At 37.5% G+C, this 27,603-nt stretch overlaps 1 protein-coding gene across 1 annotated transcript in view; it reads left to right on the top strand.

Moving 5' to 3' along the window:
• The window catches only part of RFTN1 (raftlin, lipid raft linker 1), a gene marked incomplete at both ends in the record, with an annotated part of 86,353 nt that overhangs the window by 41,383 nt on the left and 17,367 nt on the right, over positions 1-27,603 (top strand). Inside the window, 3 exons of the mRNA XM_080611379.1 lie at positions 13,612-14,035; positions 17,995-18,198; positions 26,754-26,869. Of these exons, the coding sequence (XP_080467505.1) occupies positions 13,612-14,035; positions 17,995-18,198; positions 26,754-26,869 (744 nt within the window). The remainder of the gene's footprint in view (positions 1-13,611; positions 14,036-17,994; positions 18,199-26,753; positions 26,870-27,603) is intronic.

The raw sequence follows: 27,603 nt of genomic DNA, 5'->3' as shown, positions 1-27,603 counted from the left end.
TCTGATTATTATGAGAAAATGATTTGTAGTATCACAGGACAGTGACCTCTCACAGATATCAACTAAGACAGTAGAAGACAGTTGCATAATGGATAACATTTTAAGTTGAAACAAGATATATTATTTCTATTTTAGTGTAAAAATATCCTGTTGGATAGTACTTTAGCTAAAAGGCCTGGTAGCACCTAAAATCCCAGGTTAGTTTTGTTTCAGTGTCACATGGTGTTAGCAGGCAGAGATGGTAACTTAGATCCCGTTGTCAACCCTTTGTTGTTTTCAAGAAACTTCTGTATATACTGGAGAGTTTGAAGAGAAACCTGCAATTCTTTATTTGGTTCCTTCTTTTTACAATTATTTTTGATGCTGTAATATTCTGCCAGACTGGAAATTAGCAGGTTATGTCCATTTTAGTGAAGACAGATTCATTGGGCATCTTTCAAATACTGCAGCATCTGTTGTGTCCTTTTGCATGTTACAAAAGCTATCATTAAATACCATATTTACTTAGCCACATGGTGTAAGAATACTGTGAGTAGGCATACTCCCCTCGCTTTAATCCGTCTTGCAGTGATAATAGTTAAGAAAATTTTGTAGAACAAATTGCAGCACAGGCTGTATGAGTTTGAGAGAGACTCAGCTTGACAGACTACACTCCTGTTCAGTGTTTCGTTTTTACTATGAATCGTAAACAATGGATTAAAAATAATGCTGCTATGGATATCTGATCATTGTCATCATAATTAAAGATACATAGATTTTGGTATCAGAAAAAACTGAAGTTTTCTGAACGCTTAATAATATATAGAAGTTTGAGTCTGAATTTCACTTCAGGATTCATTCATGTGTTCTTGCACTGCTAATCTGATGTGATCTTGGATTATTTCTATATATTCACACTTCGGCAAGACTGGTGTAGTTATTGTGTATCATTTTCAACGTGTTTGGTTTTGTTCTTCAGTTCTTTGAGTGAGACTAGAAATGTAGGCTTATCTGTCACAACTGGTAGCAAAATTCTACATCATTGCAACGGAAAATTTCTTTGCATTTGTAACTTCAGAAAGAGTGTGCCTAACAGGAAAACAAAATGACAATCCAGGAGTCATCTTATTTCCATAAATATCCAATCCTGAGGCTCTTTAGAATGCTTTTCTAGACATGGAAATGTTTCTGTTGGTAGGAGCCATTTGATTATGGGATTATGAAGATGCCTTTTTGAAAGATAATAATTTAAATTTTAATAGCTAAAATGTATATTTACTGTTTCTCTGTAGGCTGAGTATGTCGCTCATCCTCAGATGTTATTTGATGTAGAGGAATTTGAAGGTCTTTGAAGCTGTTGCTGTCAAGTGTGTGTTGTGTCACTGTCTATATCTGATTAAACACATTGTGAAAGTCTCAACACTTTTATGTAAATCTAACTCGGGAAACAGGACTTGTTTCGGAGTAGGAATTAATTGTCATATTAACTAATTAGAGCAACAAAAATGTCCATTGCTTTTAAAGGCATATAAACCAGATGTTTGCAAACAAAAGAAATGAAAAATAAAAGATGTTCTTCAAAGAAAGTAGTAACAAAAAGCTGTTAGAGGGGGCAATTGCTTTCTTTCAGAAAAGAGCAACCCTCTAATTCTTCTCAAACTGTGGAGCACAATTGAAGTTAATAGAGTGTTGTAATTGAATAGGCAAATCTGTGATCACAGAGCTTTTCATAACAGAGGTGTTTAGCACAGGTTTATTGTCTTTCTGCATTGCTAATTACTATACTTAAAAAATAGATATCAAATAGAATAGCCAGAGTTTCAAAACAAAGTATCAAGTCAAAATTTTCTCCAATTGTGAATTTACTAGAAAAAAATTCCTCCACCCTGAGAAAATTAATTGTATTTGCTTTATTATGCACTGCTGAGGAAGTATTGTTTACATGGAGTTTGAACAGGGTGCAATTTTAGTAACTTCTTTTCTCTATTGACTTTTTGTTGCATTGAAAATGTATGTCATAGTGAAAATTAACTGCTTGCTCCTGGCAAACACAAAACAATTTTTCAGTGGCATAAAGCATAGGTAATATATTTCTTCTTGTTCTGTAATGCCATATAAATGTTTAAGAGTAATTAATCAGAAATGAGGAAGTTATTTCACCTAGAGGATGGTCCTTGCTCAGTGAAGCAAAGTGTCTCAGTACAATGTTGACTATAAAACATTGAAGAAGCCAAAGAAGATTCTCTGGGAAAACCTATGTTTTGTTGCTGAGGGCCCTCTGCGCTTTGAGACGCTGACTTCATTCAATACTTTCTTCTGTATGTTCTGCCACTACTGTAGTTTCTGACTGTGGTAAGAGCCAAGAGACAATTAAATACGGGGGGCATAGTGTTGCATAGGTACGATAAAATCATATTGACATCACCACATTCTCTTTGTTTTCTCATATCAGTGTGGATCTAGTGCGGTTCCACTGTCTTAAAGAGCTCAAACACGCCTGTGGTGTCTTTATCATGTAATTCCTGGGAAATGGAAGAAGTAACTGTTGTATATGTGCTTTACTGCTGTATTAGCACTCCTGTCTTTAGCTCTCAGGCAAAACAGAGATTGAGTATTTGCTCATCTGCTTTTTAATGAGCAAAGCTAACTTCTGAACTTCTCATCACTGTGGCTCAGATCATGCTGAAGTTGTTGCAAATCAGAGATGTTACTTTTAAGGTACGATATTTTGTAATAATTTGACTTGTCTTGTAAAATAGGGTTGTCTTTAATTACTTCCTTACTTGCTCTTCTGTGTATCCTGTTCCTGTTTTTTTCATCTGCTCAGACAAGGGAAGAAAAAACTAGGCTGACATCCCAAGGAAAGAGTTATTTTGGATACACAGTCATATATGAATGCTGAGTGTGTTTCTCATGACCTTTGTTTTCCACATTAGTCTGAGTTACATGCTCTAGAAGAACTGTAACAGCAGAAGATTGTATGCCAGTGTTCATATCTTGGTGGTGTTGGTGAAAGGTTAGGAAATAGAGGATAGTTTCTCTACCATTTCTTCCTAGTTCCGACTTTTTAAAATTTAGGAAGCACATCTTTGTATCCTTGTTTGCCTGCTTAAACAATGTCTATTAACAATGTTCCCTGTCACAAGGAAACTCTTTTATGTTAACTCTTTTTCCAGTTTGACCCATTGCAGAGTTCATACTACTTGCCTCTGTGAATATCATACATCCCCAGGGTTTCCCCAAGCATGGGAAAACATGGTTTAAAAATGCTTCAGCTTAACTGGAATCCAAATGCAGGCACCTTCCTTCTGTGATTTTGACTTAGACAAGGACCTCTCCCTGCTTCTGTGTCCTCACTTGACTCAGAAATGAGTCTAATTTCTTGCAACAAACCTAAGGCCATACAGATGAATAATTGGTTTTGCATTTTCAGAAGCGGAACGGTTCAGCTTGAGACGTGACTGTTATCTTGAAACACCTGTGTCACACTTATCTTGAGATGGAATCTGACATATGAGATTGTTTGTCAGATCTTCTCATTGCTATGCCCTCTGTTCATAGGCTTGATGAAGTTCAGTGAGCATACAGATGCCATCACTAGCACCATCTCAAAAGTTGCCAGTAACTTGTCACTCCCTTAAGTGATCCTCTGAACAACTGTAGTCCCTAGAAATAATCTTGACTCCTGCAGTAGTGACTTTGCCTGTAAGTTTGTTAACCTTTGTTTCCTAGTAATAGCATTAGTAGGCCAAGGAAGTGATGATACCTCTTAGACTTAAGCAAGTGGGACCCCAGGGAGGAATATGCCATAAAAATGCTTTCCAGGGCCACTGCTATCTATGTATTTGTTCTAGAGTTGGCATCTGAAACAGTGACCACCAGTTCTCCCTGGTACAAAGGCAAGTTGCACAGGGAATTGGACTGTTTTGAAAGGCAGGCTATACAGTACTAACACTTGTATGAAGAACCCACATCCTATATTGCTGAAAGGATCTACTATATTTGAGCCCTCCTGCCAGTTTTATGGAATATATGGTATGAACTGGTATTTGCTGGAATTTTTCTGGATGTCTCTTAGAAAATGTTCTCAGGAATAGAATTAGAGTGAAGAATTAGTATGTTTCAAGTGTTTGTTTATGGACTGAAAATTAATACACATTAGTACCAACAAGTTTAAACTGTAGTTGAACTTGCTTAGTGCACTCCTGAAAGGCGAGACATTCTTGAACTTGTTCAATCCTCCTGCTCTTCATCTGCCCTCACTCCTTTGAAAGGAGCAGGAGGCAGGAGACAGGCTGAGTGGATGGGTAAGAAACTGCTACACACTCCAGACAACCATAGGTCAGTCTCACTGCAGGTTTCTCCATGCTGATGTTTTCACCAAACTACTGAGATACTTCCTTTCCTACTTTCTTGTTTTTTCCCTTCATTCATCTGTAGCTGGTTTGATATTATCAAGGTAACTGCCATCTTAGTTCATGCACATCATTTTCTGGAGGTTAATGTTTTGTCTGTAATTAGTGAAGAATTTTTATATTAGTACTGCTGTCAAAAGGTTAATTCTCCTGCTTCTTTTAAGTTGCTAGGTAGAAGCAGGGTTGGAATATTTAAGAGGACTTCTGTTTCTCCTATAAGATAAAAACTGAATCTCTATATGAATTCTCAAGAGCTTTTTAAATCTTTTCTGTAGGTGTTCATGGTCAAGGGAGTGATTCAGCCCAGACTTGGCTCTTTGTTTACTTCCTACAAATTTGCTCGTATCAGAATGAACATTTGTTTTACATGATCAAAACAAAGGACTTCATATAGCCATATATTGTGTAAAAGCAATATTAAAATGATTTTGAGCTCTCAGTTTCTGAGTTTTAAAACTCTCTTCAGCATCTAACTATGAAATGGCAAAAAGATGTGGAAGATAAAAAATGTTTCATAAGACAAATTTGTTCATCATAATATGTACTTTATATAATTGTGTTTGTAATAAATAGTCTGACAAGCAAATGAGAAGAAAAAAGTCTAAAATATTCTAGATAAAATGAATGTGAAAATTACTAATCTTGTATTTTTTTTTACTTCTGTTTCTAATCACTAAGAAAAATACTGGGTTTTTATATAGGTGTTCCAGTATTTCTCACATTCTTGTCTCCTTTTGTTCATCGTTTTTTATTCTTCAACTCTTAATCTTGGCCCTGAGATTTCTGTTTTAGAAGATGTTCTGAAGAGCACTAGACTCCTGACTGTTGCTACAGTCTTACAAGGATCTCTTCTGTGAAGTCTCTGATTGCTCTGTTGATGCCAGGGTTCCTTAGGTGGTTATTGTAATCCTAAACATTATTTTAGATATGCTTTAGCTGGCCTATTCAGAAATTTCCTGCAGGGTATACAGTCAGAGCAGGTGGCAGTAAAAGATAGAAGAGGAAGAAGATCGAGTCTTTAATATTGCTCAGAGGATCATTCTTCAAATGAATAAGCAGTTCAAATTTACCTCTGTGACTAGAAAATGACCCCTCCAGAGTACTGTTTATTACCTGGGATTACTTATCTACACATGATCTCAACCTCCTCTAAAATCATTTTCATCCTTAAAACAAACCCAAAAAATCCCACCCGAAAACCTTCACTCTCCAGGGTATTTGCAAAAGAACAATACAACATTTATTTCTTTAGCACATTGTAATGAAAACCATTGCAGAGCACTTAGCTAGCTGCTTTGTTTTCTACATGTTTTCATTGCAAACAGAGCCCCTAGTTTATTTGTAAGTATTTGGATCTTAGAAGTAGATAATGGTCATGAAGCAGAAGTTGAGACTAACATCAATGGTTCGGCTGTTTGTGACCTGCTGTGATAATATTTATTAAAGGGTATTTTGTTAACATTTTGTAAGTGGATATATAACAAGAGATGGCAAAAAATAGCATATACTGTATTTTAAACAGCCTGGTGTGAAGGGAAACATCTGTTCCTGGTTAAGCTTCTTTCAACTTGTGTTCTTTTGACTAAGCCCTGTAAGAGTGGTGTTGATATATATCTTCCACGAACATTGCAAGACTATTTTCAGGACTCTCCCAGGAGCCTGGTTGTGCTTTTCTAATCCTTTGCCCCCAGCAGCTTTCAGAGTCATCCTCTTGACCAGGATAAAAATAGATATTGCAAAGTATGTAGATGTCTTTAATGATCCCAATTCTGTCTGGTGAGAAAAATATCTCTTTAAAAATAACAATAAATAGTATAATATTTTATACAGTACCAAAATAAAATATGGTCAAATTGTTCAAATTGTAATTTTGGCTACGAGTAGCAGATGGCTTGATGAAACAATGTGATTTTAAAGAAACACACTTGGGTTGATATGAAAGATAAAAGAAAGTGTTCCCTGCAAATTAAATGCAAAGTCTGTAAGTTTGAGACTGAAACCTTAATTTGTAAACTATTCCTGTTGTCCTGAACCTTTTTGGGTTTTTTGTTTACATTGCTTAGGACAGAGATGGACTAAACCAGTGTCCCAGTTTTGAATCATGTTAGTGCTGGTTGATCACAAATAAATGACTGTTTTCTTGTGTTCTACAAAGAATACTGAATTGTGTTCATCCAGCTAAAACAGTTGTTAGATACAACACTCAACTATCTATCTCTATAAAGCTTTATTTTCCCCTTGCTTATGTTCACGCATTAGTGTGGGAGTTTCTGTCACAAGATTCATGCACAAGACATGGTCTGTATGTTGAAAATGCTTGTTCTCTAGAGCAAGTGCTTGGGGCAGAGTTTCTACACCTGTATTTGTGTTGAGTGAGCATAGCTGGCTGTTCCGTAGCAGTCTATCCCATGTCAAAAACACTTTTTAGGGAATAAATCTTAAATGATGTGGGTAAATTCAAGATTTCTTTTCACAGTTTAGGCGAGGGTGGGAGGATGCACGTATGTTGCATAGCTTTTGGGCAGGTACCGCAGTCACTGAACCTTTGTAGCCTGTGTCCAACAATGTCTACCCTTTGCCAGCTCTGTGAAGGAACAGATGCCAAAATAAATTAATAATTTGAGAAGAATCATTGCACTTAGGACCACAGAGGATGAGACATTGTGGTTTCAAGAGCTGTCATCTAGTGAGATACACTGAAAGGAACAAATATACTTGCACCATGCTGCACTACATGTTTAGTATAATGATATTGTTCTCAGGAATAAATGTACAGATAACACAAGCTGAAGAGGAATTTCAAGTTTTTACTCTGATCCCTGCCTTGGCTCCAGTAGCAGGAGACGTATAGCTTGCTGTAACTTTATATCTGTTGGCAGCGCTGTCTTAAGACCCTATCTTCTGTTTTATTCAGCATAGCAGTAAGTTGTAGTAGCTACGTGCTTTACTACATTTCTCCCTGTTCTGTTTGTAGCTTTCAGTTCTCTTTTGCAGAAGCTACTACCATTGAGCATGCTGTACAACTGCAAAGCTTTCTTTCTTTTTGTTTTCAGTGCCTTGTTATGCTCTACCACAAATACAGCGGGAGCTTAAAATGTCAAGTCAATGGTTCTGTTGAATGGGCTATGTACTGTAGAGACAGAAAGGTAGCATACACCTGTTTCTTCAAGAAACTCGTGTTTAGGCTCTGGGTTTGGTCTTGAACTCTGTTATCTTCTCTTGAGTCTGTCAACTTCAATCTAAGAATCTTATCTAAAGTTCCTGAACAGTAATATTGAAGTCAAGGTTTCATTGGAAGTACCAATATAAACACTGTCACCAACACTGCTTAAAGGGTGACACTGTGGTTTGGGATTATGGTAACATTTCTCAAGGCATCCCTCCAGTCTTTCATCCTTGATGGCCTATTTTGATGTAATTGATAGTGAAAATACTTGATAATATGAGAGCCTGAATGCAGATTGGGATTTGTCTTTCTAAAAGCTACATTTATATCTACTTATATGAACATGAACTATCTATCTCAAATTCAATTTGCCAAGTATAAACTGGAAAAGGTTAAAAATGCATGGGAAGTACAGGCTTAAATGACAGAGCATCCTAGTCAGAAAGGTTGCATGGTTTGGAAATCTGCAAGTAGTGAAACAGAGTCAGAGTAAGAACAGAAAAATGTTTTGCAGTTGCTGTTTTGCTGTTTGATTAGTAGAATTATCTCTTTTGTAACATAGTATTAGAGATGCAAAAATGCCAAAGTTGCAGAAGTTTTGAGTTGTTCAGAAAGAACTAAACCTCTCCTTCAGAACCTTAGCTAAGCTTAGTTGGTTTTAAAGTAAGCAGTAACTCTTGATGACTGTTCCTTTCTTCTCGTGAGACCTACAGAAAATAGCAGAGGCAAACTAAAAGTCTGTCTTAATTTTAAACATCTGTTTTCAGAAATGAAACTAGAAGGGAGATGTGCAGTTATTTATGATGAAATATGTACTACTAAATACTAATGACTGCAGTCCTGAACATCGTTTTCCAGTTCCAGCTCCTGGCGTGCAAGTACATGGCGTTCTTCTCAAACCACAAGATCATGTTGTTTGCATGCAGATCCCTGGTGCTATGTCATAGGAGATTTGCTTGAATCCTAAAAATAAGGTAGAAAAATACAGTGATCTTGTTTCTGGTGCGCATTATGAGATCTAATGCCTCTAACATTGTTCTTATAAAAACAACAACCAAATAACACACAGACAGAGAAGCATTTTTTTTTTTTATTGGCTAAGACAGTTCATGCTTGGTTTAAATAGCTCTGAGCAAATTAAACAGCTATTGTTTCAAAGGCCATATGTTTGGCCACCAGTAAGACTAAGTAGCAGTCTTTCTTCCCGTAGTTCACTGCAGAGATAACTAAATGCGTCTGACCACTCAGAAAATCAGTTCATTGCTCCTAGAGAATGTTCTCTTTTCTCAAAGTACATTTTGGCTATGTCTGCGCTTTGTAAATTGTTTCTGTTATTTGGTTTTATATTAACAGCAGTCCTTTCTGGGTTACTAAAACATTCTTTCAGCATCTTGTTATATCATCAACCATACAGCAAACCTATTAATGAAAGCTTCAGTCCTGGTGCCTAGGTTTTGAAGGTCTTTTTTTCCAGGTGATCAGGAAGTGTAGGACTACTATAAACTGGAGTGCCCTGATGAAATAAACTGGTAAAACTGGTTTTCTTCTATATGCATCCCAAGAAATGTCCAGTTCCTGGAGTACAGGAGTTAAAAGAAATTTCATTTGTTTGAAAATGCCTATCGAAGGGAGAGATCCTCATTATTAAATTGCCCTGCGTTATTTCCCATGTTTATTGATGTGGGTGGAATACTATCCCGAGCTTGTGGGAAGTGTTTTGATTTGCTGTGTGCCGTTGCATGGGAGAAATGTACAGTATCACCCTGTAAGCAATTGCCAAAGCTGACAAAAGTATATCATTCTGTTCAGCATGGGATCTATATCTTTGAGCTTCTGTATTTATAAGTAAGAACATCATGCTCACTATGAATAGGAAATTATTATGGAGCTGATGATATGGCAAGAAATGTAGAGTCACAAACAATATGTGAACCATACAATGAAGTTGCCAAGTGTCTTTATTCTAAATAGACTTGAAATGAAAACCTGTATGTGTCTGTTCAAAATAAGCTTCAGCCTAGAATCTCTGCACTTATTTCATCACTGGGAGGCCTATAGTCTAAAAGCAGGTAGTTTCCAGAAAAGAGGATTTCATCATTTAGTCATACTGTTGCCAGGTGTGGTTTTACAGATCTTTAAATTAGGCTCTCAGCCATTTTCTAATTAGGTAGGGAGCCTTCTCTTGAACCAGAAGTATTTGAAAAGATGGAACATAAATTTGCTGCATCAACATAATATTTAGTGACACTGCTTTGTGCTGCTGAAGGTTCCTTTTTTGCAAATGCAGCATAAAAGTAGTGGTCACTCAGTTCTGAAATAAACGCTAACACTTCACAAATGGTAAGAATGTTGACACTAGTGCCCCAGCTAAAATTCAGTTAAGGTAGTCACATCGGGGTTGGCCCTGTTGCTTGTTCCTATTCCTGCTAGAGTTAGTGGGAGATTTGAAATTTATTCCACAGATAGCAAAGGCTAAATCTGTCTTTTTTTCCCCCTCAGGGAAAATGCCAGGTTTCTAATCAAGCAAATTACAGGGATGACATTAAATTCTTTAAGTGCCTCAGCCCTCTGTACACTTGAAATTTCACCCCTTTTTTAAGCAGGTTCTATTTTTAAACTGGCATAAATCTAATTTGTTGCAAGATGGTTATAAACAAATTTGGATGTACCCACTTGAGGATTTAATGAGTTAAATGAGTTAAGTTCTGTTTCTGTTGTTGAACAATAACATCTTTTGTGATGGAGACATCTTCTTGTATTTGTGGTTAATATCGTCCAGCCAGCACTTAATCAGACAGTAAAAATGTTTCTGTTCCTATCTGGGGAAAGAACCAAAGAAATTTTTATTTTTTTATTTTGTTGGAATTTCCCTTTTAAAAATTTCTCAGGATGTAAAGAGCAAGTCTATAGCATGTTTAAAATACAAAAACGGTCAGCAAAACAATTTAAATTAGTGTGGATCACCTAACGTAAGGGCATTTTTAATCCAGCTTTTTTTCTGGTGTGGTGAGTGATGGAGATGCAGTTGGTCTGCTTTTTATGCTTTTTCCTCTCATTTAGTCATACAGGGTAGTATGACAAAGACCTTGGTTAGTCTTCTAAACTGGCACATAAAGACAACTGATGGTGCTTACCTGCACTGCACTACAGTGCTTATCTGGTCTGGAATGTGTTCTGAATGACCGTGTCACAGTAGCATCATGTTCTTCCCATTCAATTCAGCTTTGCCCCTGCTTTGTGCCATGTGTTGCCCTCTTTCTTACATCTGCTAAGATGTTTTCCCGAAAGAGTGGAATAGACATATCTGTGTGAACCAGTGCAGGATGCCTCAAAGGGTCCAAAACCCATAGGTGGCTGGTAGAAACAGCCCTTCTGACGTGTGTAGCTCTGGGGTATGACCTGTCCAGGTGCTGAGGTTTGGGCTTGTTTAAGTCTGGGTTTTGTTTTAGGGTTTGGTTCTGGTTTTCTGGTTTGTTTTTTTTTTTCTGTTTGCTTTTTTGTTTGTTTTTGGTTTTTTTTGTTGTTTTTTTTTTTTTTTGGGGGGGGGGGGTTGGTTTTTTTTTTTATATTCAAATATTCAGTATTTCCCATCCAGGAAACAGGAAATGTGAATGTATAGTGGATGGCATAATTTGGTCTGGATGTAAAAGCAACTACAATTTGGTACTATTTAACTCTCAACAGGATGCTGGAGAATCAAATTGATTTTTTAGTTTGGAAATGTTCGGGCTTTGTACTTTATTTATGATGAGAGTTAGCCTCTCCATGGTCTTGTGGAAAGTTGGAAGGAAAGACTGTTCATGTCTACTAATACATCACTTTGCTGTTCTGCAGCTTACTTTGCCTTGTTGATGTAACATTTCCTGCTAAATTGGCTTTATTGAAAATAATGAGATGCTTGCTTCCCCCTCATGTAATTGAGAAAATTTGAAATATAGGTTTTTCTGTATTCTGTATAATACTGATTTCCTTAAGGGCAAGGCCTTGAAGATACAGTCTCTTTTCCCAGTCTTTCTGCTAAAATGTTAGGCTAATGCAGTTTAAGCTATCACTCGGTCCTTTGTTCCTCCTATTTCTGTTCTGAGAACAGGAGCCTCGAAGAAAAACCTCAGCATCAGGTATTCCTTAGAACAAACACTTTTTTTTTTTTTTTGCGTGAGCCAAGATTGTAAAACATTGCTACAATAGCTGTGAAAGCTCTTCTCATCCAAATCACAGCATGGGAGAGTCTGGTGTAGATTGACAAGCAGTCTTTATTGACCAGGAGCAATAAAATTGCTACATATGTACTATCCTCAAACTCTTAACAGTTGTATACTGGTTACATTTCTATAATTAGCTGCTCTGCAACCTACTAAACAAATACAGTGATATGTCTATAGATCAGGGATAAGAGATGGACTGAATTTGTAACTCTGTCCTTGACTGTATGAAAAAGTATTTGTATAGTTACAATAGGGAGTCAGGACCATTAAGCATATTATGAATGCGTCTATCATTATCATTCACTTCAGCCTTTCTGAGCAAGCTAGTTACATGCTAACATCCTGTGTAGACAGGTATTTGATCAGGATGCTGCTAGTAGTGTTTTTATTTGGAGGTTATTGCCCTCTTTAGCAACGAGCTTTAGGTAGGTCAACATCCTATGTTTGCCAGGCTAAACACCTGGGAAGCCCATTGCCTTGTTTCCTGGAGAGCTCTGTTTAAGTTCCTGTGATCACAAAATCAAGAGTTAATTTAACATGGAAAATGTAATAGTGGTGAAAGAAGAAGTTCTTGTTGATCAGGTGTCATCTGTAGGTTTGTGTGTTCAGAACAGTAACACGTTGCCAGGAAGTAGATGATTCATTATAAAAAAAAATAATTCTGGGTAGGGAAGATGGAGAAATGACCTTCTCCTAAGTTAAAAAGAAAAAGCCTGAACTGTTTCTAAACTATTTCACTTAAGTTTCTACTAAATTGAGCTTCAGAGAATAATCAACACACTTTAACTCTCTGGAATTGCATGGTATCTGGAGGAAGTGGAATTATTTCTCCATTCTCAAGGAATTTCCTTAAGTGTGTTTACATTTGTTTTGTGAAGAATATACCTTACATGGAAACATGGAAACCTTTCCTTTTTGGTGAAGGACTCTGATAAATGAATTAGCAGACATACATTTTCACAGAAGTCTGGCTTTCACTGCAGCTTCTTCTCGGTTTGAGGAGTGTAAGGCTAGTGACTTGAACGGATGGTGCATCTGTAGTGCTGAGTCTGCCAGAAGAGATTTCTTCCTGCTTCACCTCAAACTTTGTTAATTCCAACTTTATCTAATTGTCATTACCACTAGCCCAGTTTTTTTTTTTCTTAGAATCTTTTGTGATTGGATTCCTTCATTTTCCTCTTTTACCTAAAGCGGAAAGGATTAATAATAGCACCCCTTAGTTTACATTTTTCTGCGTAGTTCATCTCACAATACCTTCTTCTGTTCCGAGTTCTGTATCTTCCCAAAGTGATATATTAAAATAGCTTTGCTTTCAGGTAGTTGTTATGTGAATGTTTACCATTTGCATCTCAATCCAAAATAGGACAAACAACAACTGTTGTTATAATGGTGCATTTAACAGCAAGAATTAGTAACTTTTTCCTTGCATAGATGTCATAGTCATACACGTAATACAGCAGAAGATGAAATATGCGGTCCCAGACTTCTTATGGTTGATATTAAAACTTTTTGCAAGTAATACCACTTCTGATAGTTTAGCATAAATAAACTTTTCAAACACACTTTATCCCTTCTGAAGAAATATGTAGGTATTTTCTCTCTCTTTTTTTTTTTTCTCTTTCTTTTCTTTTCTCCACTTTCACATTATTTTGGATGGTTTAGGGAACTTCTCATCCTGCTTCTATAAAATGTAACTTTTTATGTAAATTTAACATGACAGTTTCTTATGGTAGTGGACAAAAGTAGCCAAGTGACATGCTAGCTGCCTTGAAGGGTGTTATTTTCTATGTTTCAATTTAGCTAAGACAGTTTGACAGTTAAAAATATAATCTTCTTCAACTTGTAGATTCAAGATGCTGCAAGTCAAGGCTTGAAATTTGTTGGAATTATACCTCAGTACCATTCCCAAAAGAACTGTCTTGTCAGCGCCTCCCTGACACCCACCAGTAACAACTCTGTGCAATCAAGAGATAACAAAAATGTTTCAAATTACCCCGAGGATCACGCTTCACCTGATGGCGAGAAAGTAGATGGCATTAATGGATGCAGTACACCAGCACCGAGTGAGGAAAGTGCTGACCAATGTGACCCATCCAGGGAGGACTGGAGGGGTGAAGGACAGGCTGCTGAAGAGGTGAATCTCAGGTCTACAAAGGGAAACGAAGAACAGTTTCAACATGCAAACCCAAGTGTAAGAGAAGCAGCAGACAAGCCAAATGGACTTGCAGAGAATGAAACACCAGCACGATGCTTAAAACCACTTACTGGCAGTAAGTATTGCAGTGATGTCTCATACATAAAAGCCGCGTTAAAATTGCTTCCATTATGTTCCCAGCTCTTTTGGGGGGTGGGGATGATGGGACGACGTTACCACTGTAGTAGCGAAGAAAAAGTGCACCAGATGAGCCTCTTAACCTGATTTCAACATGGTTACACGGTTCACGACTGAGCATAAGTCACATGGCAAATAAAGAGGTGGCATAAGCAAGTGCCACTTTGTTATGGCCTGTTCGTATGCCTGAGTGTAAAGACTTATTTTTATCTGCTGTTCAGCTGAATTGGTTTATTTCTGTATTTGTTGAGATACCTTGAGAGCTCTTGATCTTTGTATCCTTTTTGTCTGTTTGAATAAAAAGCCCTGCTAATCTGCCTGATAAGGTTTTGCAGCAAGAGAAGGAATAAGTCACAAAGCCTTATCGCAGCTAGCCCCTTTGTAGCAGGTGAACAGACAGCCAAAATTAAACCACATCAGGAACAGCAGAAATGTATGTGATCTGTACTCTGAAGTATCCTGTAGACAGGCTGGGGTCAGTGCTACAGTAAGAATAGTAACTACTGGAAAACAGCAGTTATTTTTGTTAATGGCTCATGTTTGCTTATTCATAACAAAGGTCCTCTTTGTAATGATGCTCCTAATAATTTGTCTTGCAATTCTCGTTTTTTTGTAAGATTATTCTTCATATACCATTTTTTTTTCTTTCATTTCTTTGACATATTTCTCTTCAGGTGTGCCTTCCCCTTTTAAATGTCATTTTATGCCATCAAAACCCAAAAGTCTCAGCTGAGGTCTCAAAATACCCTCTTTAAGGTGCTTGTTGCGTGGAGGTTACTTGATTAACAGGAACTGTAGTTCAAAATAGGATGTAGACAAGAGGAATTCAGAAAATGAGAAGTCATAAGAAAATAATTCTTGCCCCATTTCCAGTTTAAACCTCAAAATATTTTTCTTTCCTATATTTGCTTAGATCTTAGAAAACTCTGTACGCTCGTTTCTCTGACCAATTTGCTGTTTTCCTTAGAAGCTACAAATCTACGTAAGAGGAATGTAGATGGAATTTCTTCAGCTGGTACTGTCCTTGACTTTAATTTATCTGTGTTCTTTATGTTTTACATAGATTCAGTCAAACAATCCTGCCCCTTTGGGGTTTTTTTTTTATATAGGACCAAGAATGACTTTGCATTGTACCCTCTTTGGACTATTGTCTTGGTTTACGTTGCATTGTGGTGTAATTGTCTTTTTTCATCAGATTTGGATCACAGTCTAGTAACCTTTCACTATACTTTCCTCAATTTTTGTTGGGTAAAAAGGCAAATTAATAATATGTTCTGGTTTACACTAGAATCTTACACATTGTAAAGCCTCACTTAGTGTTATAGTTCTAAATTATTTATCTCCAAGTCTAAGCAGACCAGTTACATCTCTTTTTATGTACACTGTCTTTGAGAGAGTTAACCTACCAAGTTAATAATCTTTTTGATGCTCTTCTCCATACTGAACACAAAAAATCTTCTGTTGCAAGTAACCATGTTCTTAATATTTATGCGTAATGTGAAGCTGATCATCTCCAGTATTCCCAACTTCTATCTGTCTGTAACACTCTGGGATTTTATTACAGCTGCTGATTTTCCATATAAGAGAGGTTATTTTAGAAATGCATTTAGTTTCCTTATTTCTCTTTGTTTCCCTGAGTCCCTTTTGGCTTCATTTATTTCTCATTCTTTTTTTAATTGGTGAATTATGCAATTACTTTCCAAGTCTGAGAAGGCATTTTTGTGTGACAGCTCACCTACAGTAGGATCTCTTGCCTGTGCAACGTTGCTGACTTCCTTATTACTCTTGTATGAATTTTTGTTATTACAGCACTCCCTTTTCCTCCCATGGAAAATGTATTTCAGTCTTTGGCACCAGTTCTCCATCCTTCCTTGGGAACATGAAGATAGAAAGCATTGGGTGTTGTTTTGTGTGGGGTTTGGGGTTTTTTTTTTTGGTTTTTTTTTTTTTTTTTTTTGTTTTGTTTTGTTTTGTTTTTTTGTTTTTTCTTTTCTTTTCCGATTAGCCGACTTATTCCATAGGAAGTTACCACTCTTTGAACTCCTTCTTCCGTACATAAAACTTCAGGAAAAAAAAAAATATTTCTTCCTATTTGTGGAATCTTAATCTTATTCTTTATTTTAACTTTTATACTATTCAACTGTTATTTTTACGCTTCTTCATTTTTTTTTAATCTTTTTTAGTGCTCATACACTTTCCCTTTTATTAAAGGGCTGTTCAAAGCAATCCAGAGAATGATTTGCCTGTGAACAAGGCACAGATATTTCAATAGTATGTCCAAAAGTGCTGTGTTACCTAGAACCAAACTGAAGGTGTCTTCGTCTATGCTTGAGCAGTCAAGCTCACTGGTGAAAACTGTTGTCAATCATTACTTGAAAAGTGGTTAGGACTGGTGTAGTATACAGTTACTAATGATGACAAACCATGTCAGCCACTGATAGACTCCCACACGTCTTAAATGCATGTTGTCGACAGCCCAGTGTAAAATACAAATTATCATTTCCCTATGGATTTTCAGTTCCGTGTTTTGCTATTGTTGGTATAATGTCTTAATACACACCAGAAAGATCTCCATTTCCAACATGATTCTATTTTGGGTGTCAGAATCAAAATTATCATAGAAGTTTTCTGTGTATGCCCTTCTGAGTTAGGATTGGTCTCTTTTTTCAGGTTTGGTTATATTACGAGCTTCCTGCCCTCTGCTTCAAGTGCTGCCAGCCTGACTCTGAGCATCTCCCTTCTAATATCTTTTTCAATTTACACACTACTTGCTCAGGGACGTTTGTAAGAGAGCAATCTTAACATTTCTCTTGACATCTCTTTCTTTAATACTTGAGGTTAGAATATAATACCTTGGAAACAAGAGGAGCTTCTTGAATGAAAAAAATTAATATTGTGTCTTTACTTTTTATATTAATTTATTTTGGGAGAATTCTTGATATTTGGGAATCAATAAAAATGTTACCATTCATTTCCATGTGGTTTAATAAGTAAGATCTAATGTAAAAAAAAAAAAAAAGGTAATTTTATTGATAGTTGTACCCTTCTGAAAATTTGAAGGTTGTACCTGCACTTCAACTTGCTTCCAATTTAAGGTTGTGAAAGCTGAGCTTTGCTGTCAGCAATGACTTTTTTGTGATGGTAAGCCTACATCAACTGCTCCTACAATATCCTGGAGAAGATGTGGAGCAGACTCTAGAAAATGTTCTTATTTGTAAGACCCTTTGCTATTTCACTTTCAAAATTCATTTGCAGATGTGTTTATGTCTCACCTTGGCTTTGACACAGACAAAATCAACAAATCAGCTAGCATGGTCTCTATGCTACATTAAAGATTCATTGTGTTTTCTTTAGATAAAACTACTGCTTGCCAGTTCTATGCCATTCTGTTATCAAAACCAAGTTACTTAATGTTTTAGCTTAATGGCCATGAGCTACAGAATGCATTTCCTCCTAAATTTGCAGTAAGATTTCATATTTGAACTTTCCTCAGTGTCACAGCTCTTTTAACAATTCACTAGAAAAATAAAGGTATTCTGTGCATTGATTTTTAGTGATTTGTTGACTGCTACCGTACTTAAAGCAGTTTGTGGAGCATGTCTTCCTATCTCAGCTTATACTGGTAACTCCAGTAGGGGTGTTGTGCATTAGTCTCTAAATGTTCTGTTATCAACAGTGAATACATTATTAGTAATAATTATTGTAACAGCAGTCAGAATATCATATTGGGTTTTGAGACCCTGGCGTCTTAGACACTGCAGACATGTATTAAGGAGTTAACCACATCCCAAAGTATTTTTTGCAGTTACACAGGCAAGGACAAATGGTGGGTTATACATTGTTTTAGCTCAAATATTATACGAGTTGTTGCATTGCTCCATTTTTTCTTTTTGGTAGAAACAGAGATCTTCGCTCTTTTCAACAAGCCTAAAACCCCACAGAGATGCAGCCAATATTATACAGTGACTATCCCTATGAGGATCTCCAGGAATGGGCAGACTGTCAACAGCTTAGAAGCAAATTGGCTGGAGCACATGACAGATCACTTCAGGAAAGGAGGCTCCTTGGTAAATGCCATCTTCAGCCTTGGAACGGTAAATGGTATGGAAATTACAGAAAGCATTACGCTGTGATTATTTTCCTTTCTCCTCTAATAGAGGTCATTATCTTTGAAGAGAAGGCATTTGGGAGGCGCTTTAGCGTAGGCTTGGGGCAGATTTGTTTTAGATCAGCTTATTTTAGCGAAATGGAATGAAAGCACAGGAAATATTTTGGCATTTGAATAAGGAAAACAGATCATGTATTGTATTTTATAAACATACTAGAGATGATCCTGTAATTGCTGAAATATACAGAGTTAATAAACAGTACCAAGTAAAATTAATTAAATTAATAAGACTGTAAAGCAGATGACATACATGGAAGAATGGCTTTCCTCTTAGCTGTCCAGGCACACACTGACTACAGGTCAGTGTAAGGACCCTCGAATTTCATCTGGTCAACATGTAGTTAGTTACTGCCAGTTCCTGTAGAGACTGACCCTTTCCACTTTAATGTCACAATGTTTTGCAAAACTGTCTTCTATGTTTGTTTAATCCTAGCTAGTGTGGTCTTATGAGTGATGGATAAATGCTGGTCTTTAAGAGAAAAATTCAAAACCAGATTATTGCGTGTTGTGAAAATGTGGCACTGAGTCCAGCTTAATACTGTAGCCAACCCGTACTACACTCGTGGCCACCATGGCTTTGAAGACAAGCCTGCTGTACAAAGAAAGACTTTGGTGCAGAGTAGGGATCTGAGAGACATGACCAAAGGGACCTTGAGAATAAACCAATACAAGTACTTGAGCATAAAAATGTTGGTTACAACCAGATTAATTTTACTGGAAAATTACATGACTAATGTATTTCATGGTTAAAGTACTTATGGCTGAATCTTTCACCTAATTTTGGTTTGTTTGGCGTTCTTCAAAAGGAATGTGGTTACCCATAGACTGGGCACTGCTACTAAGATTAGTGGGTTTGTGCCTTGAATTATAGGGGAACTGCTTCCAGAGCAGCCATTTTGCTGCTGGTCAGAATTCCAGGACACATGATAAAACACAGTAATATGAGTCAGTTCTGGAAAAAGTCAATCAGGAAATTAACAGGCAATCCTAATTTTTCATTTTGCAAGCAAGTAGCAAGAAAGGAAGGTCTAAAGTTCAGCTGATGGAATGCTTTACACAGCTTCCTGGAAAGCCTTGTAATTGCTAGTTAACTTGCTTAAAAACAAATGGTCATTTACTTTATGTGTATAAATTGCAACTCATAGAGGCAAACCTAATTAGCTCTATCAGGCTCAGTGTTTTCTTTAGTAAAAACTGCTTATCAGTGCACTCTAAAATGCTTTAAACACAGCATTTTTCTGTTATTTAAACTTCTAAAGTTCATTTACATAACAGAGGCCTGGGGGAAGTTCATGTACTTGGATGCCAGAGTGAGGAGCGCTGGATAACTGCCTGCAGACATAGATAAAGTAGGCTTGAATGATGACAGTAAAGTCTCAGTGCAAACAGAACAACAGATTATGTAAAAGTGGACTGATTCAGGATTAAACTAGAGTAAAGATTGAAGATGAACTATTAATAAACATTTTTATTAGCATTTTACAGTTTCAGGAAGAACAGATTTAGAAGTTAAAAAGCTCAGAGCTAAGGTTTCTAAAAGTGTATTGATTAGAACACTTACATTAAACTGCCATGAACATGCCCATGCTATTAGAACATTTGCTAAGAATGTCTGCAAGTTGTTTCAGTTACAGTTAAATGTTTATTACTTAAATCCTAAAATCTTCCTGTGCTGCAGAGAAACTAACAGCTTTTTCACTCGTACGCCAACCACTATGAAACACAACCCAGGGTAAAGAGGAGGGAAGAAAGAGGGGGCTGACGGCTTCTTAGCTACTTACTTTTTCTTTTATAAAAGCCTAACCATCTCTTCATAGCAGGTCTCCCTACTCACTGATTAATCCTCTTCCAAATTAAGGTAATATTAGTATACTTTCTTTAATTGGTTATATCACATTTCTTTGTTCTGGGGGCTGATTTTCTCTTTGGCTTAAAGTATGAATTCATTATTTTGCTTATTAGACTTAGAAGCAGGGATATTATCTTCTTTTCCTCCTTGTCGTTGGAATGCCCAATGACATGAAAATTTCCAGATTGTCAGTAGTCATAAATCTGTTTCTTCCTTCTGCCAACAGTTTAATAATTAGTCTTCAAAATAGTTTTAAAGTTCACTGATAACAATTGTTTCTTTTTGCTTATTGTACCAGATAATTATAAACAGAAATATAACACAGTTGCAAATTACAATATGTAAACCGCACAGAGTCACACCATATAGTAAATGTATTCAGATTTTGCTGGTAAGTTAGAAACAGCAACTTGCTTGGTCCTTGGATGTTCTTATGTTGTCAAATAACAGTTATTTAGATTTGGAGTTTAGTTACTGGCTGGTGGTTTTCATCAAGCTCATGTCATTGCTAATTCTGCCTGTAGTCCCAGGCGTGAACTGGTCCTCCCTAACGATCTAAAGTGATCATAGGACTTTACCTTTCCCTCTTCTAGTAAGAACTAGAGACTGTAGTAATAAGCTACAGATTAATACCATTGAGAATGGAAAGGATGTAACAGGAAAGGTTGTCTTCTTTCCTATAACAGCAGGTCTCCAATCAGCAATATGAGAAGATGAGAGTGGTAATGGAGGAAGAGTCAAAACTAAGGTTATATTTTGATGCCTTAACAGTATGATCACAAGCCTGCTCATCTTTACTTGTTTTGAACTGCCGGTCTTTAAATGCCTGGCATTCTTGTATTTGTTTTACCATTCTGTCTGAGAATTTCCTGCCTTTCAAACTTAGAAAAAGCCAGACAACCAACTAGACAACATTGACAGTACTCAAGGACAAGGCAAATGAAACAAAATGCAAGTTGCTTGGAAAAGGAAAGTAGTCAGGTTTTTAGAGGGCCAGATTGATTATATTGGTTACATTCTCATTGCCTCAGACAAAGATGAAGCAGTGATGCGTTTGGTCAATTATAGTCACCTTAGCCACTGGGGCTGGATTTTTATCATCCATATGGAATTATTTTCTCTGTGTGTACTGAAGGTGAAAAGATTCAGGAGGAGAGAGGAATATAAATATGAAGCAAATGCCAGCATTCAGGTCATGTGCCACATAAAGCCACAAATAGCTAGTTTTCCTCATTGAGAGCAACAGCAGCCTAAAGGTTACGTTCCTGGGTAAGGGGGATTTGTAGTTCAAAGACAACAAGGGCAAAATTGTTGCCCACTAGGTAAGCTGTCATGGTAAAGGAAGCAGTCTTTTCCCATATACCTCTTTTAAATGAGAAGCAAGAACTTCAAAATAGCTTTTAGTCAACTGAGCTACATCAAATATTTATACAACCCAGTGAAAATAGCTTTTTGTGCACAGTAGGATACCTTAATGAAAAATGCAGTGGTAATGGAATGTTTTCAGAGGGAGGACAGTGATTGTAACCTTTACATTCAGAGCCTTTTCTTTAGGAAATAGTGGAGTTATGTCAATTCAAGAGTAGAGTTTGGGCAATGATACCACAGACAGCAAAGTCAGAACAGTTTGTCTTATTGGCAATTTTTACTGCCCAGTTGCAAATGAACTTATGTTTGGAATTATGAAAAACCTGTTTAATGTAGGTCAAGTTCCAGGAGCTAAATCTTGTTAAACAAGGGATTACTAAAAGCGAATACAACTGCATCAGAATCAGGAAATACCTTGCATGAGAAACGGTGGAAACTGGAGCAACTCACTGTAAAAAGCTTTAGATGGCTGGTCTTTGTAGATAAGTAGATTCAGCTGAATAAATGTAGTAAGCCTTCTTGAAACATATTTCTGGACACATGAAGTTGGAGATAGTGATTTGGAACAGTCAACATGGGTTGAAAGAATAAAATGACTGAATTTGTAGATGAAGAGAAAGCAGTAGATGTCATTTTGGGTGTATTTATCAAGGAAGTTTGACAGTGACTTCCACAATATTTTTGTATCCAAGTTAGGACTCTACAGCCTAGATGGGATGACAACTAGAAAGGGTAAAAAACTGGTTGCATGGCTAGGCTCAGTGGATCATGGTTAATAGGTCACACTTTACCTGGAGTGACAAGTGGAGTACCACAGAGATCTGTCCCGGAACCTGTTGTGTTTCTTTGTCAGTGATGCAGAGGAGTCAGCGGGGCTTGCTTTTGTCAAATTTGTAGATGATCCAATACTCAGGGGTGCAGCTGATGCGGTTCAGAACTGGGCTGCTGTCCAGAGGGACCTGGGCAGGCTGAAAGAACATGCTAGCAGAAGCTTTTTGAAATCCATGAGGACAAATACCACAGAATCACAAGATCATTAGGGTTGGAAGGGACGTCTAGAAATCATCTAGTCCAGCCCCCTGCCAAGGCAGGGCCACCTACAGCAGGTTACACAGGCATGTGTCCAGGCCTCTGTGAAGGGAGAGGCCTTTGCATTAATCCAGGCTGGGGACTGCCTGGATAGGTAGCAGATCTGTTGAAGAGGTCCTGAGGGGGATATTAGTAAGCAGCAAGCTGAAAGTGAACCAGCAGGATGCCCTGGCAGGAGAGAAGGCAGTAGCATACCAGGCTGTAATGACAAGAATATAGGAAATAGATAAAAGATAGTGATTATCATCTTCTACTTGGTGCTCATTAGATTGCATTTAGATCACATAATTTGTCCAGTTTTTGTCCCTCCCCCAAAGGAAGCAAGAAGGATGTCAACAAACTGGAGCTAGTTTAGCACAGGGCCAACAAAATAGTCAGTGGCTGGAGCTCTGTGAGGAAAGACTGAGGAGCTGGTTGGTTTAGGCTGGAGAAGAGAGAGCTTTGAGGGTGTAATAGTGCCTGGCAGTGCCTGTTGGGGAGACTATAAAAAAGGTGGATCCAGTTCTTGATTCAGGTGTATGGTAGGAGGATGAGAAAAATGTATATAAATTGAAACAAGAGAGGTCCTGGTTGTTTATGAAAAAAAGCTTTCTTATCATGAAAACAATCACACTGTGGAAGAGGTTGCCCAGGAATTTGTTCAGTCTTCATCCTTGGAGATTTTCAAGATGCAGCTACATAAAGCTCTGAGCTATCTGGTCTGCATTGTGCTAAACCTGCTTTGAACAGTTCATCTGAATGATTCTATGATTCTATGAAACTGGGTCCTGAATGAAATAATGGTTATTTCTCTCCATGAATTGTAAAGAGAACCTTAGATAACTAACTCAGCTGTAGACCTCTGTATCATAAATATCTAATGTTAGGTTATGTAAATCTCACTTAGTGGGTCAGCTGTAGAATGTGACTGTAGACTTAAGGTGCTCTTAGACCTAGAGCATCTGTGTGATAAAGATACTGCAGGTGGACTCGGTGCATACATCTGTGTCCATGCCCTTCCACACCTCTGTGTAAGAGTTTCCCTGAAATTCCTGCTAATCCTGACGCCATAGCATGGGTTATGTGTGCCTTTTCTCCAAAATATGACCCTGTTATCTCTCTTTCTGGTGCTTTCTTCTTTCCCCTAATTATTCTCAGCTTCCCAAATGCTTTTCATATATAAAGGAATTAATGATCCTACTATTCTTTGTTTTACTTCCCCCTTTTCTCTGGAAGGGTAGTAGATGACCAATGAAAGGGAAGATGTACAGCCAAGGTGTGAGAATTGGCAGTCATGCATTCATGGCATCAAAGTTTAAACACTGTGGCATACAGGTAGAGAGAAGGTTAGTTATGGTTAAGAAGGAAAATTTTAATGAGCATCATCAACCAGTTTCTCTTACAGAGTTTTTCACCAGCATGCCTCTGTTGATCAGATACCAGTATGCTGCAGCTGCCTCTCCCTCATCATTTTTCCCCTTCTCATTTTCTATAGGTTTCTTTCCTGGCCAAAAAATTAATGGATCTTAGGACTGACTGGATGTAGCATTCAGCAGTAATCATTGTACATCCAATAAGGAAGCAAACTCGTATAATCATAGGATCATTTAGGTTGGAAAAGACCTCAGGATCATTGGGTCCGTCTGTAAACCTAACATTGCCAAGTTTATCTGCTGCCTGTAGGGTCTCACAAGCTCAGCTATTAGTTTCTAAAACATTACATATGTGCTGTAATGCTCACATATGTGGAAGCTGTGAACTGGATGAGTGGAAAGCGCAGCAGAGTGAAACATAAAGGATGATATACGAGTGAGTGTAAACACACGCACTCTGATTGTGTTTTGATCGCTTAGTAATTAGCTAGCAAGTGCGTGGGGTGAGCTCAAGCTGCAGGGATGCCTACAGCACAACACTAGATTTCATTAAGAGAATTCAGAATACTGGAGCAGTGTACCAGTGCTGTATAAAGCCGCCCTGGCAAGATCCGCGTGTCTGTGTCTAATACGGATCCACAGGATTCTGCTTTCAGCCTTGGGTGTTGTCCTGTAACCCATGCTTAGGAAAATTAAAGGGTTATTTGTACGTTATGCATCCTAATATAGATTTGGGTATGGGTTTAGGTGTTGGAACATGATATATCGGACAGAAGCTGAGGTGGTTCTTGCTTTGAAATGTAGGGCCTCACAAAGTGCCATTCCTGGATTAAATATAATTAAATGTGGCAGGTTTGTTCTCCCCGTGTTTTCTAACCTGTAACCCAGCTACTTATTGATCTGGCCTATTATTTCACAACAAAAATGTCTGTTCTCCTCACTTGGATGAGAAATCTATCTAGATGACAGGAGTTACTGCTTTGTAGTCCAGCTCATCCTCTTTGGAGCAATGCAGCAATGTGTTATACTGGCTTGCTCTAGTGGTGAGAAGTTGTCTTCTCTTTTTATTTTAAACGGAGTTACAGGAGACCTGCCTGGGGAGACAGTGTGAAAATGGACAGTGTATTTTTGTACTTCTTTGAGTCTCCCAACAGAATCCCAAGGAGAATCCGTAGTAAGTGATTTACAGCTTTTTTCCTGCACAACTAAATAAAAGTAAAAAATACGCTTTGTTAGTTTAGGTTCAAGTATTTGCATCTGCTCACTTACGACTTAATGACTTGATTGAAACTGTGGCAAGAGAGGGTAGTGGAATGTGGAGATAGAAACAAGGGGGTGTGCAGATGGTTGACACTTGCACCAACAATCTTGCTACAGTGTGTTTGTAGACATAAGCCTCCAACTGTCGGAGTTTGGTTTGTTGTGCACTTTACCCACAAAAAAAAAATATTATTTCCAGATAGTAAATTAAATTTAGATCATATAATGACATTGGAAGATGTTGACTGAGATTGTATCTGCAAGAGTTAAGAAGCTTCTTAACTCTTTTCATTGCCTCCTTTGTGAAAATTGGTTGTGAGTTTGATACATTTTTTCCCTTGGAGGCAGCAGTGCCTTCTTGCTGACCTTTCTTGACCTTGTAACATCCACCAGGGAAAGCAGGAGAACCTGATGGAACAGCTAAGCAGACTTACTCAGAAGACTGTCCTGTAAGTTCAGAGATCTGTTGGTTTGGCATGTGTGGTTGCATTTCAAAAGCATGCAACATACCAGTGCAAGGGACATAGTTTTCCTAAAAATGTAAAGAAAAGCAAAAGGCGTAATTTTTTTATAAGGTAAAACATAACACTTGGAGAGGGTATAAGCAAGGTCTTCATAATCAGTCGTACATGGTAATCGTATTATTTAAACTAGAAACACTGAAAACCATGCTTTGTGTCAATGTAAGTGGAGTTTTCTCTGTTCATAAAGAGTACAGTATGGCTTATTTACAGTTTTTCTAAATGTAATTCTATTGCTTCCTCTTTCTGTCTAGTTTTAGCAAAGAAAGGTAAGGTTTGGACTTTTTTCAGTTATCCTGTTTCTGTTGTGTCATGGACCTGACAAAACTTCAGTTCTTCCATATGGGAGAGATTGCTGATTATAGAATATATGGCTAAATTGAAGGAAAAAGTGCTGCTTATGTAACTTTAATAGTATGTGTTGTCTGGAAAAAGGCTGAACGTGCTGCGAATGCAAATGAGAATAGAGAGTCACTAAACCAGATGGTCAAAATGCCTTCATAAATTTATTAAATAGTTATGAATGTACCTTTTCTTTAACACTGTTCAGATATGCTGGATCATCCTTAGTCCATGTAGATCAGTGTAACTGCAGTGGCTGATCTGTACGTAGAGTTCTGAGTTGTGTGAATGAATGGGTGTAGTCATTGGTATAAGTGTACTTTCAAAAGTCCTTACAAAGCTGACATAATGCATGTTTTTTAGCCCTCAAGAGTGTGTGTATAACTTCAAGTAGGTGAGCAGTACTCCTGAATGAGGACTGAACTAATTGTGCCAGCTCAGAATGGGAGAACTGTGTGTTTTAAGGACAAACTCTGGAGTAGCAGAGTGGACAGTGACGTTTGCTGTTAGAGAGTAGGATTGCTCTTAAAAACTGCTAGAGTTTTTAGTAGCTAGTAGTATCATTTAATAGAGCTGGACTATAAGAGGAAGGCCTATGCACTTTTTTATGAACATCTTTGGAAGAATTTATTATTAATAAATTCAAATGCCTCACTATACATGGAGTGCCTTCCATAAAGCTTACAGATAATCCTGTGTTTTCACAGATTCTTTACATGGGACAATGGATGGAATATTTCTCTTTGAAGATGTTTCTGTGGAAGACAGTAAAAACGTACAAGGCTATGATGCAATTGTTGTAGAGCAGTGGACTGTCCTGAAGGTATGTGTGCAGATTTTCTTCTTTGATTTTTTTGTAAATCAGAACATTCCAAGACTGTGAGGCAAACTCTGACATACTGATCTGTGCTTTAACAGTACCAGACAGACAACTGAGGTAAAGGGATGCAACATAACAATAGCACCAGTTAAGCACACTCTGGGTTTGTATGGTGCACTTTTGATTTTGATAATCCCCATGCTTTATTGCAGTGGGGGAAAAAATGCAAGTGATGGTGAGTAGTGATCTGTCCCAAAAGTACAGATAAGTGCTAGATTAACTGTAAAGAGGATCTCCATTGGTTGTCAGGTCAACATGATCACACAAGTCACTGTAGCATTGCAGTTCTAAAGAAAGAGGCCCTTTAGGTAGGCTTAGCTGCAGTAGAATTGCACAGATAGCTGCATTTGCCTCTGTCTGACCTCCTTCATATGCTGAAAGAAACGTATATTCTGGAAAGCTCCCTATAAACAAACTGTGTATCGTAAATTGGCCTTTTACTGATCCAAGTGCACAAAACGCCGTTAGATCAGTCAGTACTGATCTTCCACAGCAAATTTAATACAAGGTATTTGAAAAGCTGGGTTTAAAATTCTTTGTGACTTCAAGCAAAAAGATCATGGAGGAAAAGAAGATACTGCTGCATAACTCTCTGAAGGTATTTTTTTTTGTTATTTTATTTGATTACGTGTCTGCCGGAAATAGATGTTACATATCATCTATAAAGGCAATACCTG

This window comes from Psittacula echo, assembly GCF_963264785.1.
Source record: "Psittacula echo genome assembly, chromosome: 2".
NCBI lineage: Eukaryota > Metazoa > Chordata > Aves > Psittaciformes > Psittacidae > Psittacula > Psittacula echo.
Note: the sequence above shows the minus strand (reverse complement) of the source record. Positions and strands in the feature narration are given on the sequence as shown.